Here is a 13,235-nt window from a genome sequence, read left to right on the forward strand (position 1 = left end):
ATCGTTTATCATTATGCGAGCTCAAAAAGTTGGCTAAAAGAAACAAAATCTATTAGTCATAATGGCAGCCCATTCATCACTATACTGCAAAATCTCATAGGAGAACTATATATAATATAACAAGAAATATTACACTAATGAAGTATTAATAACTAGCACAAAATATATACTTTCTCCAAAATTATAGTATTATATGTTTATATTTTAGCAGAGTTCACGTGTGGAATTCAAAGGGGTCAGAGTTACAATTTTAGGTGATAAAATAGATAGTGGCAAAAGAAAGAAAAGATATGGACCATATGGTTAAGCATGAAAAACAACCTTATCCCCACAAACACGAGTTGCAGGCTTGCTTGCAGCGTAGTAAACTAGGAAGAACTGGAACGAAAAAGGAAGAAAAAAGGAAAATTATATATCGAAAGAGGAATGTGGATGATTTCTCACTTTTTGTAGCGCAATATGTATATGGGGTCAGTATTTTAGGGATTTGAAGGTCTTTTTGGTGCTCAATTGACAAGAGAAAATTAGCAATAAGCACATGAAATGAACAGAGTCTCGAAATAATATACTCCTACTAATTATCTTGATTGAAGTAAAATTAGAAACATATCTTAACAAGGAATAAAAAAAACTGAAATCATGAGTTTATTAAAATTAGGTAATGATTTAACTGGAGTTGTGCTTTTCTATTTGTACGGTAGGGGGGGCAGAGTGAGAATAAAAAGGAGAAAGGGGACAGAAGGTGGGTGTTACTTTCCATGATTTAACAAGATAACCTCCTCACACCCCTCTTGCAAATCCTCTGCCCTGTTATCATGTTCTCATTCCATACATGATTCATCCCCTTTGGTTTTATGAAAGTAGATTATCACTGTACTTACTATTCATTTGAAATAACATATACTAGTAACTCAAATAGAAGACAATCTGACACATCTATTACTCCAAAACTGCATTCTTCACTATCTTCCAAGCACAAGTAAAAAGCTTTTCCTAAGGACCGTAGTGGACCCCAAGTTTGAGGGCGAGGGAGTGGGGGTCCTCCATTCGATATCTGTATCTCTTGATCATTTTCTCTAGCCTTCGTGTATGTACAAGTTAGGATACTCAGTATAGTATGTGTTTGCCTTGAGTAGTCAAAGGGACATTTGCATCTATACATGCTTTTTGGATCACGTTTTAACTTGTGTCCGTTTTGCAAAAAAAAATTGCAAGCATACCCACTTAACTTCAACATACGGGGCTGAAATAGCAAAGACAATCACGCAAAACTTCAGCATTCTAGTAGACAGGACTGAAGTAGCAAATGTGCTGAACCAAGTGTGCTGAAGTTTTTGTTTGTAATTGTTGAACTTAAGCATAGTAGCTGAAGTTTTGTTCTCTATTTGGTGAAGTTTTTGTTTGTAATTGCTGAAGTTTTTGTTTTGTAACTGGCGAACTTAAGCTCTAGAGTTGAAGTTTTAGTTCTAGAGCTGAAGTTTTTGTTTTTATAACCGGCGAAAGTTTTGTTTTGTAACTGGCGAACTTCAGCTCTAAAGCTGAAGTTTTTGTTTTGTAACTGGCAAACTTCAGCTCTAGAGCTGAAATTTTTGTTTTGTACCTGGCGAACTTCAGCTCCGATCACTAGCCCTATCACGATCCCCATTCCAAATCCGAAGAATCCCAATATTGTGCTTATGAATCCCATCTCAAAATCTTCTGCAAGGAAACAGAACAGTCATTTTTGTTTTAACATTCCTACATATAATGAAAGCAAAGATCTTTAGAATTAGTTACCAGAACCACCAAATATTAGCAAATTGTGGGTGGGGGGGGGGGTGTAAATTTCTGAGATTTAGAGGTACATGAAGATGAAATATATTATTAACATAATCAAGATTCAGAAGAAGAATAGCAATAAAAGAGCATTAAAGAAATGGCATTGAACAACGACCACTCGAAAAGTCTGTGTAAACCGCACAATGTTAAGTGGCCTATCGGATTGAGGGCGAATATAATTTTGAGGAGGATTTTACACAATGTTAAGTGGCCTATCGGATTTAGGACGAATATAACTTTGAGAAGGAGAAGAAGGAGGAGAAAGGAGATGAATACAAATTAAAACTTTTTAAAAAAATGGGTATGCAATTTTTACGTAGTCAAAGGTGTATTAAGTTAAGTTACATTATTGGTGGGCTATCTTTTTCATGCAATGATGCCAAGGAGTATTAGTGTTGAGATGGGAGGAACTATAACTATTACTTCCGCGGGAGAAACTAGACAGTAATGGTCCCATCAATTATTTAGCTTTTTGTAAGTGCATTTCCAGAAAACTAACATTTATTAAGGTTTAAGGACTTGTTTTGCTTGCTTGATTAGTTGATGTTTCCAGATTACCAGTCGAGCATTGGAGGATTGCATGGGCCGACGATCTTGGGCTTAATTTGACTTCCGCTACACAGTTGACCTATGAGGGCTTTGCCACGACGGCCTACCGAGCCCAAGTTTTCTCAGGTAAGAAAGAAAAAGGTAGAAATGACACCAGGTAGCCACTCTAAAGGATTGCTATTTAGGAGTTAACCACTACTATTTCAGTTTTTTAGTTTATTTTTTCGGGACAAAAAAATTTCAGTACAAAATAAGCACAGACTAATTTTTAAATAGCATATCTGCGAATGACTATTTGTGCATTTGCCCCAATCCCTCTGCTACCATTTGATTAGGGGAGGTCAATTGTTAGCTTTTCTTTCCACTTTCTTTGTCTCTCTTTTTGATTTGTAAAAATAAAGAGTAGAAATGATCTGTAGAACTTGCTGATGTACAATAAGTAGAATTGCTGCGCATTGGTTTGTAGAATATCAACATAAAATCTTGAAAATTGCATTGGATAAGAAGGACAATTTAAAAAATCAAATTTGTAATTTGTAAAAGTTGAATAGAAATAAAATGATGTCACACAATTGAAGGCGTTGGAAAAGAAAAAAGTTGTCAAATTAATGGAAACAGAGGAGGTATTTTTCATTATTATCTTTGGAAGAAACGCAGATAAAAATTTCACACTGCACCTTTTCATTTGGCCAATTGTACGGAAGACTCTTTCCGATGACAGGTATAGGGATTATAGTAGGCGATACCTTTGTCCTTCAAGTTTATGAGTGACAAAACAGGAAAAAATCTGAATTGTTCTTGGTAAAGAACGTATGTGATACTCTGCCAAAACCTAAGTTTAATGGGGCAAGAAGTCAATAACAACAAATGCAATCGATCCGTTGGCAAAATCCATCCTGGCTTAATTGACTGTAATTCTGACAAAACAGATTTGTCCTGTCCAAAACGAATTGCTCTAAAGATCTTTTAGTCTCAATCATCCCTCATTAGACATTTCGAAAATAAGTCTATTTCTTCTAACAATTCCCTTTTCCCACTTTGAGATCTTATAGACTGCACACTATTAGATGGTTGAGTTGTCATGAGCCTAATGAGAAACTGACAAACTTTACCTAAGTAATCTGAAGCAGCTGCTACGTTCAGTGTCTTCTCCTCTGCCCCATAATGTTGAAGTTTGTCTGTGTAGATACATTTTTTACATTCCTGCCAGGTAAACATAATATGGAATTCCATTATTTCTTCAATCAGATCCTTAAAGAGAACAACTGCTTTTTTCTTTTCATTTTTCATTCTTTTTCAGTAAAAAAGAAGTGATCTTCAAGATGCCAGATCACAATGGGAACTAATGAACTTTCGGAGATAAAGAATCCTTTACCTGAAATACTTTATTTAGAGCAGCAATTTGTTCATCATTTAGAAAACCATGTTTAAGCAACTCCCTTAAGAGAAGCACCAGCTCAGCACTCAAATTACAGTTTGTAATGTTTCTAGTAATGGCAGATATGCAAGATTCATCAAAGATTGAAGCCATCCATTGAGGAATTTCCATCCTTCTCAGCAGTGCAACTGCAATATGAACTGTAGGCTTGTAATGGAGCATGAAAACTTTTGAAGCCAAAGATGGTGCTGCCAAAGACATCACTAGCTCTTCTACTATAAAGCGACTCCAGTTGCTCCTTTGTATAGCTGATACTTCCGTTTCCGCATCTTGCCACCGGATAATTATAGACAAACAGAGGGAACAGTTCATTGCGACTGTTATGTCACTTGAGAATATTTGGCCTTCTAAAACAGCCATTACAGACAACAAATAATGAGTTCTGAATTTTAGCGTGTCCGGTTTTCTACTCCTCTCATCTTCTATCCGGCTGAATAACTCCAGCATGTATTGCGAGGAAAGCAACTTAATAGGGATAGATCCGAAATGCAATAACTTGCACAAATCGTGGCAGTGTATACTAATATGGGGCCAGGGTTGAGGAATGCTGGTAGGATCCAGCAGATATTGGCAGTCCATAATCCCCGGTAAAATAACATGCAGACTAGTAAAATAAAGCTGTTAGTTACGGAACTCCAAAAAAAAAAGGATAGGAACTGTGTTAAAGGAACGGATCTACCTTTTCAAAGAGAAGAAAAGCAGTGAAAGCACAAAAACAAGAACTTCTCCTGATCTCATTCCTTTGTCTTGGTCAACTAGAGAAGGTACCTTGGAACAGGCATTGGCGATTGTGGTATTAACCAATGATAACAAAGGAGTACTAAGGAGTATGGTTTTTGAAGCTTCAACCATCACTTGATTTGCTGAGTGGTGCAAAACCATAGAAAGAATGCCAAGTGATATAAGAGTTGCTGGAGTCCATCCATCTGCAGCTACTGAGGGGATCAGGTAGTCGATAATCTGAAATCAAGGCAAAGGTCCATTTAGTAAAGAGGAACTGGAAGCAAACAGTATTTAAAAGAGTGAGTACTATACTTTCACCACAATTGCAACCCAGGGTTCATCATCGGAGAGGGATTCAGAGTGTACTGCTTGAAAAATGCAGAATACTAGTTCAGAGGTGGCCATGAAAGTATCTGGGGATGAAGAATGACCAAACTTACAGTACAGGTTCTTAATTGCACCAGCTATCCCATGCATGCAGAACTGATCTGAAGCACTGGGTGAGATTTCAATTATATGTATTATGGTATTCACCAATGAAACAATGTCATACTCGGAGTATTGTTCTCCAACCTCTCCCAATAGGAACACCATGAGCATAGCTAAAAAGTTATCCCCCGAAGCTACAAGTTCTGCCACAACATACACATCTATCTTCTGATTGGCTTCACCATGTATATTTATCTGGGTTACTTCGGAAAATTTGCTTCTGCAGAATTTCAACATCTGGGCAGACAGCACGTTGCATATTTTCTCTTGTTGGAACAACCATTTCAAAGCTGTTACATGGATTCTTGTAGATAGCAAATCCCAGTCCTTTTCAGAAAGCAGGTGGAACACAATCTTTTCAGCCTCTGGACTATAGGGGATTTGGTAGCTCACCTTAGCTAGACCCCTGTAGAGTGCATATAGATTTATAAGAATTCCCAAAACAGAAGCTCCATGCGTGTTTTCGCTACTGTTAAGTAGAATGTACTGCTCCAGTGAAGCTAACACAAGCTTATCATCTGCAAGCCTGGCAAAGGGTTGAAATGATCAACTGAGGACTAATCACATAAGCAGGGAAAATGTAGAAAGAAACAATTTACCTATCGTCATACAGTGAGCTGATGTACAGTAACAGCAGAACTGCCAGTTGCCGAGAAGACAATTCAAGATTTTGGGAGCTTTTATGGCCCAGAAGTAAAAGCAAATCTACAGGGTCAGATGGAAGATATGGAGCAGCATCCCTAATGCTTCGCCCAGTATCATCCCCAAGGATGATATCGGTCATCACACTAAAAATAAGATAAACCTTCATTTTCATCTTTTCTGAAGGCAAAAAACCTAAACATCCATATGCAAAACTGAACCAGGATGACGTGAACAGAACATTTGCAAATATTTTGGTTTCAATATCTGACTCTTGTAGCAATATGGAATAGAAGTTTTCAAGAATTGCAACTGCAATATCCTCATCTTCTATCTCATGGAGGGATCTCATAAACCAAGGTAATATATGTGTTTTACATACATCTATAATGCTTCTTCTAAGTTCTGTGTTGATAGAGCTTGTGGGCGTCGTCCCGCAACTATATGCATATGCCTCTTTCAGTAGGTGAAGAGAGTTACAAAACTGACCTGGGTATTTGCGATAATTAATTAAACAAGTTAAGATGCAATTTCTTGATGCCTCCTGAATTGACAGTAAGAAACTTGAAATCTCATAGGAAGATGAACATTTCATAAGTGCAACAAGTATTGAACAGGCCACAGTGAATGTCTCTGGAAGCATGCCTATTTCTCCATCAAGATTTTTCTTGAGCATCTCCGTCAAAGAAAGGCTTATTTCTTCCACATGAGACTTGGATACCACCCCAGGGCAGTTCTCAATAGAGTTCCAAATAAGCCTGAGTGTCTCGGTCTGTACAGGGTGAAAAGGAATTTCAGCAACATGATGCAGAACTGAAATCAGGGCCATGAATCCGATTCTAAGTCTCTGTCTAAATGCTTGCTCAGCAGTTGCTAAAAGATCAAGAAGCTGAATACAAGATTTAATTATTGGATCTTTGCATCCTGAAAATTTATAAATTACTTCATTAGTCATTACAGACAATACTAATTGCGTGTAATCTGACCTAAAATACTCAGAATGTTATCTGTCTCATTGCTGTTAGAGAACTTAGATGCAAAAAATATTGTTGAACCATATGGACAACAAACGTTGAGTCCAACATAATTTGTTAATTAGTTTTGTAGGAAAATGCTGTAATCGTCAGAGAATTGGTTGTTTTCCAGATAGTTTAGTAGTGAAGAAAAGGGTACATGAAAATAGAGCGTGATTGAAATACCCTCTTTTATCTTCATTTCTTCAAACGAAATAAATCTAGCTGCTCATGCACTGTCTATTGCTTATCTTCTTACCTGACAATCTCAGCACTTCAAATGCATAATCTGCAATGTTCTCTTCCACAAAAACTTGGATTTCATTTTCCAAGACATTTTTCCCCGTCAAATAGAGGTAAAGTAAATCTAGAGCTGCTATTTGAACTTGATTATCAGAAGAAAGCAGCGGGCCTTTGACTGCCTCTGCAAACAAGATAACTAGAGGCCCATCTGATATCTGCTCATTTGTTTCCATCAAGTGGTCAATATCATAAGAACTCCAGCTCGTTGCTTCAGTCATAGAAGCAGTTTGAAAGAATCCTCTCTGTATCATTACTGTTAAGAATGCTGCATAGACAAACAGTAACACTGGTTTGAAAAATGTGAGAAATGAGATTGTCCTACTGAAACCCTAACCCCAGCAGCTGCTGGCTGTTCTGTTGTGTTTCCTTCTCTTTTGGTGGTGCGGGGAGAAGGGGGTTTGGAAGCCTGAAGAGGAGATTATCAGAGTTCTGGTGAAGAGAGCATAGAACTTTGCTAGTCAAGTCAGCAGCAAATAAATTTCAGAAAATCTAAGTTCAAGAAGTAGAAAGAACGAACTGGCATACCTATACAATTCAAGCGAACAACATCACTTTGAGCTTTCATGAGAACTTCCAATGCTAAATGAAAGAGCTTCGAGAAATGGCCAAATAAACTGGGAGGATATTCACCATCTTGAGACACATTGAGAAGGAATAATTTGTATAGGACGAATAGGATTTCCCCTTGAATGTCTTCACTGTAGTCAAGAAGAAATTGAAAACTCAACATTCTGTTCAAGGCAAAAGGAGATGGCCACTGTCTTGGTTTCAAGAGTCACCTGGACAATTGAAGACCGCTGACGAGATTGAAAATGAGGGCATCCCTTTCTTCGAAACAAGCATAGGACTGGTCATTTTGACAATCCAAGAGAAGACCTAAGCAGTGAAGCTGTAAAAACAAGAATAATCTTCGATTACACATATAAGAGGAAAATATATTATTGCAAAATAGAAATTGCAAAAGTGCTTTACAAATGAAGGCTGATCGTTTGCCTCACAAAGGTCCAACATGTATAATTTGACAGATACCAGGGAAATAATTTTAATATTGGAACACTAAAAGGTATAATTTCTTCTTCTTTCTTGTTCATTCTAGCTTCTCAATGAGGAAATCAAATTACATCCAACAAGTATGTCTATAGAATGAGCAATTTACACATAGAGGTTGGCATCTGATAGGCACCGAATATACTGTGAATCTACTCCGAAAAAATTGCGAATATCAGGAGGAAAACAAGCTTTTGGTGCCATTAAACACAGCTCAAAGTTTAACAAGCTCAGAATCATCCCCGTGTTTTCCTCTTTATTTCATACCATCTCTTATATAGTTTCTTTCATGACAGACTTCATAGACGTGAACATCAAAATTCAACCTAAGAGTAATTACCTAACAGGTCTAGCTTTCTACAAGCTGCTCTGGCTAAAACCAATTCTCTCTGGAGTCATCCTGACTGTAACTTTTCAATTAAATCTGCAAACATAATACTGTATCTAAGCTTAAACTTCTGCTGTTAGCCGCAGTCACTGAAATTGACAGCAGTTCCAGAATCACCGTTCTAAAGCTAACCCTTCATTAAAGCTTTACTTGATCTTCATTGAAGTGAGATCTTATTGTAATACAGCCAAACGCGGTCTTAGTAGAAATCTTAATAAGTTGATCTACAAAGTCATTTTGAAGTAACCGAAAGCTTTACTAATCACAGTCCGTCACCACATAGAGATGCAAATGCTGAAGCACACTATGGAAAACCAAATATTGTACTGTATCGTGGTAATTATCCTTTCTACAACTTCATCCTAAACTACAAGTTCATTGAATCGAAAAATTTAAGAATTAGGATAGATGACATGTTACCGTGTATAACTGTCTCTGACTCCAAGCCAGAGAGCCACTAGAAAGACGATCCACGAGCCGAGTCACAAACTCTGCGTGCACATTGCAGTCCGGAGCTTCACACAACTGATGAATAATCAAATCCGTAGTTTGCTTGGCGATGGATTCATCATCGAAGGAAGATAGAACGCCGACGAGAGGAGAGATGAGGAAATGAGAGTGGAATGTGAAGAATGATTGGCGAAAACTCGGTTGCGAAAGAGCAATAGATAACTGGGAGAGAGCGTAGGAAACGTGAACAGTCGGCGATCTCGGATTAGAAATGAGATTGGACAAGCAGAGCAGGCAAATGGATCCGCCTTCATCCGTTGGAATAATCAAAGTTGAGCTATGGCCTTGGACGCATGTTAACGGTGGTTCTGGTGGTGGCGTCGGTGGTAAGTGGTGGAGGTGAGAGATGGAGAAGTACATAGTTTGTTGTTGTATTGTGTGCGTGAGGAAGAGACTGATGAATGCGAAAGTGTATGGGGATTTTGAATGCAAGGCGGGAGAAAAACAAAATTTGTGAAGCTTGCCTTCTTGCTCCGGAACAATCGCCAGAAGTCACTGTTAAAGTTTGTAAAAACTGAATTTACAAACGCAATTTTTGAAAAGGGAAATTTGCACTATTAATCCCTCAGATATCGACAGATTCTACTTTTAATCCCTGTAATATCTCATAAAGTATATATGACTTTCAATTTATTGAAATGTGTATTTTTTATCTCACTGCTTTTGAATTTTCAGAATTTTATGAGTTGTGTACTATTCGGCATTTGATTAATTATGTGTTATGTTAAACTTGTATTGTTACTTTATATTTGAGGGTAATATAGTTCTAAAAAGAGTGTAACTATAATATATGTCACACCTCCTTTTTACACAACATCCCGGAGAAGGGCATATGTATAGAGTTTTTCCAATCAAAGGACAACCGAAACGGGATTCTTTATTAATTTCAGAGTCACCACTTGGGAATTTTATGGCGTTCCAAGCGGTTTTTAATCCCGAATCGAGGAAAATATGACTCCGTTTAACATTCTGCGAACCAGAAATTCGAGTAAGGAATTCTATTAATCCGGGAGAAGGTGTTAGGCACTCCCGAATTCCGTGGTTCTAGCACGGTCGCTTAACAATTTATACTTGGCCTAATTATCTTGATTTACTATATATATTTTTTTGAACTTATTGCATAGTTTTAAACTTTGATTACGCTTTTAGTTAGACTGTTTTTTTAGAATTGTCTTGAAACGAATCACGCGTACGTATATTCATTTTTTTATGTAAAGAATCATGTCACGCGTACGTGTACACAAATGAAATTAATAATATATTTTTATTTTATATTTAAAAAAAAAAAGAATTTGGCCGAAGTTGTGCGTGCTTAAAACAAAACTACGAACATTTGTCACTCTTGTATGATTAAATAGTGAGTTGCGCACCTCGGACTATATGAGATAAATTAATTTAATAACCTCCGAAAACCCCCTTTTTATTAAGAAGATTTGCTCTAAGTTGCGCGAACGCATACTCCGAATTGTCTTTAGAAATGTAATCATGTCACGCGAACGTGTCCACAACCATGACGGTATATTAAACGTGCCTAAAGCAACTAACGCGTTATTAACCTTGCGAGAGCCCTGAAAATTAGCTAAATGACACGCTTCAAATTTTAAGTATTTTTGAGAGAAATGTATATATGAGAGCCACACATTTGTCATTTTTATTTTAAACCAAACTCTGCCTCTAGAAGCATTATCACTGGCCAACATTCAAACGCAAACTGTTCAAACTAAAACTTGAAATAAAGACAGAATTAAATTCTTCTAATGATATTAAATGACCAACATGCTTCAGATTCTCATATCACAGAAGGTTTTACAGTGAGTGGAATAAAGTGTACCTGGAAATAAAAGAAGGAAGCAGAAAAATGAGGGTTCAGCAGTAACCAATAGCAGCAACAACCTTCAGAAGTTACGACAGTAGTGCAACAAAAAAATAACCAGCAGTTTTATACTTCTCCAAGTATATAGCAGAAGGAAAAAGGAAGAAAATTCTAGCTATTTCAGATCTTAACCAAGCAGTCAAAACAGTAGTTATATTTTTTCAATTTCTCAATTTTTCCAATCTTCAGTCCTCTCCTCTCTCTCTCAAATCTGTTTTTTTTCTTCTTTTTTTTCCAGAATCTCCTCCCTCTTCTTTTCTTTTATCTTTCTGTTCCTAACACCCCCTTTTATACAAATTGACTCCCTCCTTTTCCCTTACTGTCCGTCCCCCCTCATTATATTTAAAAACAGATTTTTGCACTAAAAATCTGATTTTCAACTTTTAATCCCACTAAGGCCATCATTTTTTTAATTATCAGCACTCCCAATTCCCTTTGTTCCCCATTAGTGCATTAATTAATACCCCATTGACAAAGCACTAACAATAAAGTATCATCCTAACTATTTTATTCCCAAATCACCCCTGAAAATCTCTTAATATTACTGCCCTAGACCAAACTGCCCAAACTTAACAATTATCTAAACTAATCTGCCTAACAGATAACAACCAATTCCTAAGATAAATCAAACAACCATTCTATCCTCACAGATTGTGCCAAACAGGGAATTGCAATAGCTATGATCGATCCAACATACCAAATTTCTAATAACTAACTGGCAAAGGCTGAATTCAAACTGGAACTAACATACTGAACTTGAATAAAAAACCATATTAACACTACACAAAACTCAGCAGAACCATTTAAACTGAAATTGAAAATCGAACTAAAATCAACATGAATGCAGGAGCATTGTTAGCATATTGACAATGCCCTGAAATTAATTGCCTAGAGATCAGCATACACAACATCCATTTGACGAACTTATTGATTTACAAACAAGAACGATTTAATTGACGAGTACTAATTAACTGATTACCTACAACAATTGTCAACAATCAGTCTAAAAATAAATAATCAGGCAATTTCAATCGGCATTGACAAGAACAGAGGTTTTAACAACTAATCGATGAACTTATCTGAATCGATTACACAACCTATAATTATTCACAACAAAGAACAGAAACAAATTCGACCAAATAAAAGGTCTGATGGAGAAGGGAAGAATAATCGATAAAACTGAAAAAATTAGTTTAACAATACTAAACACATAAACAGACACTTAAAACATTAGAAAAAATAGAAATAAAGAAAAATGAATAATACCTTATAGACGGACTTGAATAGACTCGAATTTGAACTTCTTTTGAGGTCAAACGGACCTTAATCGAGTGTTCTCTACTGAGAACACTTCGACTAAGGTCAGTTAAACACCCAAAACCTCTAATAATTCGGACGAAAACCAATTTTGGTTTTTCTAGGGTTCTGTTTGCTTCGATTTGGGGTTCAAATGTTTTTAGCCAGATTCGAACCAAACCAACGGTGTTTTAGGCACGAGGGAGGTCAGGTGGATAGCTGGTATGAGTTTGGGGTTCATTAGATGAACTAGGGTTTTGAGTCCTGAGCTTCGATCAAAGATTCGAAGAAGTTGGGGATGATTCAAGGACAACGGTCAACAGATCCATAACGAGGGGGGTCGGGGGTGCCTTGGTGTGAGTTTGGGACTGGTTGGGGTGGGTTTCAAGTTTGCTCGAATCTTCGATTGAAGATTCGAGAAGCTGGAGTCTGATTCGAGCAATACAGTTAAAGGATTTGTGGAGAGGGTGGTTAGGGGGGTATAGGGTGTTATTTTGGTGGTCACCGGCGTTGTTGCCGCCGGCTTTCAAGCGAGGGGGTTTCAGGGCGGCTAGGGTTTGAGATGGGGTGTCCGCTTCTGAGTTTGGGGACGATGAGGTGGGTTTGGCTATGGGGGGCGGGGGCGGGGTAAGGTTTAGAAATATATACCAGGGGTGAGATTAAAACTTGGCCGTTTGATCTGATGAGATCAACGGCTCAGATTAATTTTGTTGAAGGAAACAATGTCGTTTGGGTGCAATAACGGGTGAGACCGGGTTGGGAAATGGGTCGGGTTAAATCAATGGATATAGGGGTGTGTTTTGAGCCATTGGATCGATGCGGATTGAATGGCTAAGATTGATTGTCCACAAAACGACGTAGTTTGGCTCCTATACTACGTCGTTTCATCATCCTATGAGACCTGAAGGTTTGGACCGGGTGTGGCATGGGTTTGAGCCGATTTTGTTTGGGTATTAGGTGTGTTTGATTTGGGCTTGAGGATTAGATTAGATTGGTCCAAGAATTCTTTTCCCTTTCCTTTTCTTCCTTTTTTCAAAATTTGAAATAAAAATCCTAATTAAAAACAAAGGACCTAAATTAGCTTAAAAATAGTAATTAACTTTAAATAATACCTATCACAAAATATTTAAACACTAAATTAAAAGA

General features: G+C 37.3%; 1 protein-coding gene across 1 annotated transcript; it reads right to left on the reverse strand.

The window, feature by feature from the left end:
- Window positions 1-707: 707 nt before the first annotated feature.
- On the reverse strand, window positions 708-9,422 carry LOC104231656 (protein PUTATIVE RECOMBINATION INITIATION DEFECT 1). The gene is made up of 10 exons (XM_070171250.1): window positions 8,831-9,422; window positions 7,755-7,864; window positions 7,501-7,673; window positions 6,932-7,240; window positions 5,617-6,583; window positions 4,841-5,543; window positions 4,485-4,765; window positions 3,743-4,409; window positions 3,480-3,570; window positions 708-1,698 (listed from the first exon to the last, which is right to left on the reverse strand). The coding sequence occupies exons 1-10, from the start codon at window positions 9,278-9,280 to the stop codon at window positions 1,382-1,384; spliced, it is 4,068 nt and encodes a 1,355-aa protein (XP_070027351.1). The 5' UTR covers window positions 9,281-9,422; the 3' UTR covers window positions 708-1,381.
- Between the last annotated feature and the right edge of the window lie 3,813 nt (window positions 9,423-13,235).

Source organism: Nicotiana sylvestris, chromosome 3 (assembly GCF_000393655.2).
Source record: "Nicotiana sylvestris chromosome 3, ASM39365v2, whole genome shotgun sequence".
Taxonomy (NCBI): domain Eukaryota; kingdom Viridiplantae; phylum Streptophyta; class Magnoliopsida; order Solanales; family Solanaceae; genus Nicotiana; species Nicotiana sylvestris.

Excerpts from the sequence above, each read along its gene's own strand:
- LOC104231656 (XM_070171250.1), bottom strand. The coding sequence starts at position 9,280 with ATGTACTTCTCCATCTCTCACCTCCACCACTTACCACCGACGCCACCA. Across the intron at positions 6,584-6,931 it reads TGAAGTGCTGAGATTGTCAG|GATGCAAAGATCCAATAATT; the intron begins GTAAGAAGATAA and ends ATAAATTTTCAG. Across the intron at positions 4,766-4,840 it reads GGGTTGCAATTGTGGTGAAA|ATTATCGACTACCTGATCCC; the intron begins GTATAGTACTCA and ends CCTTGATTTCAG.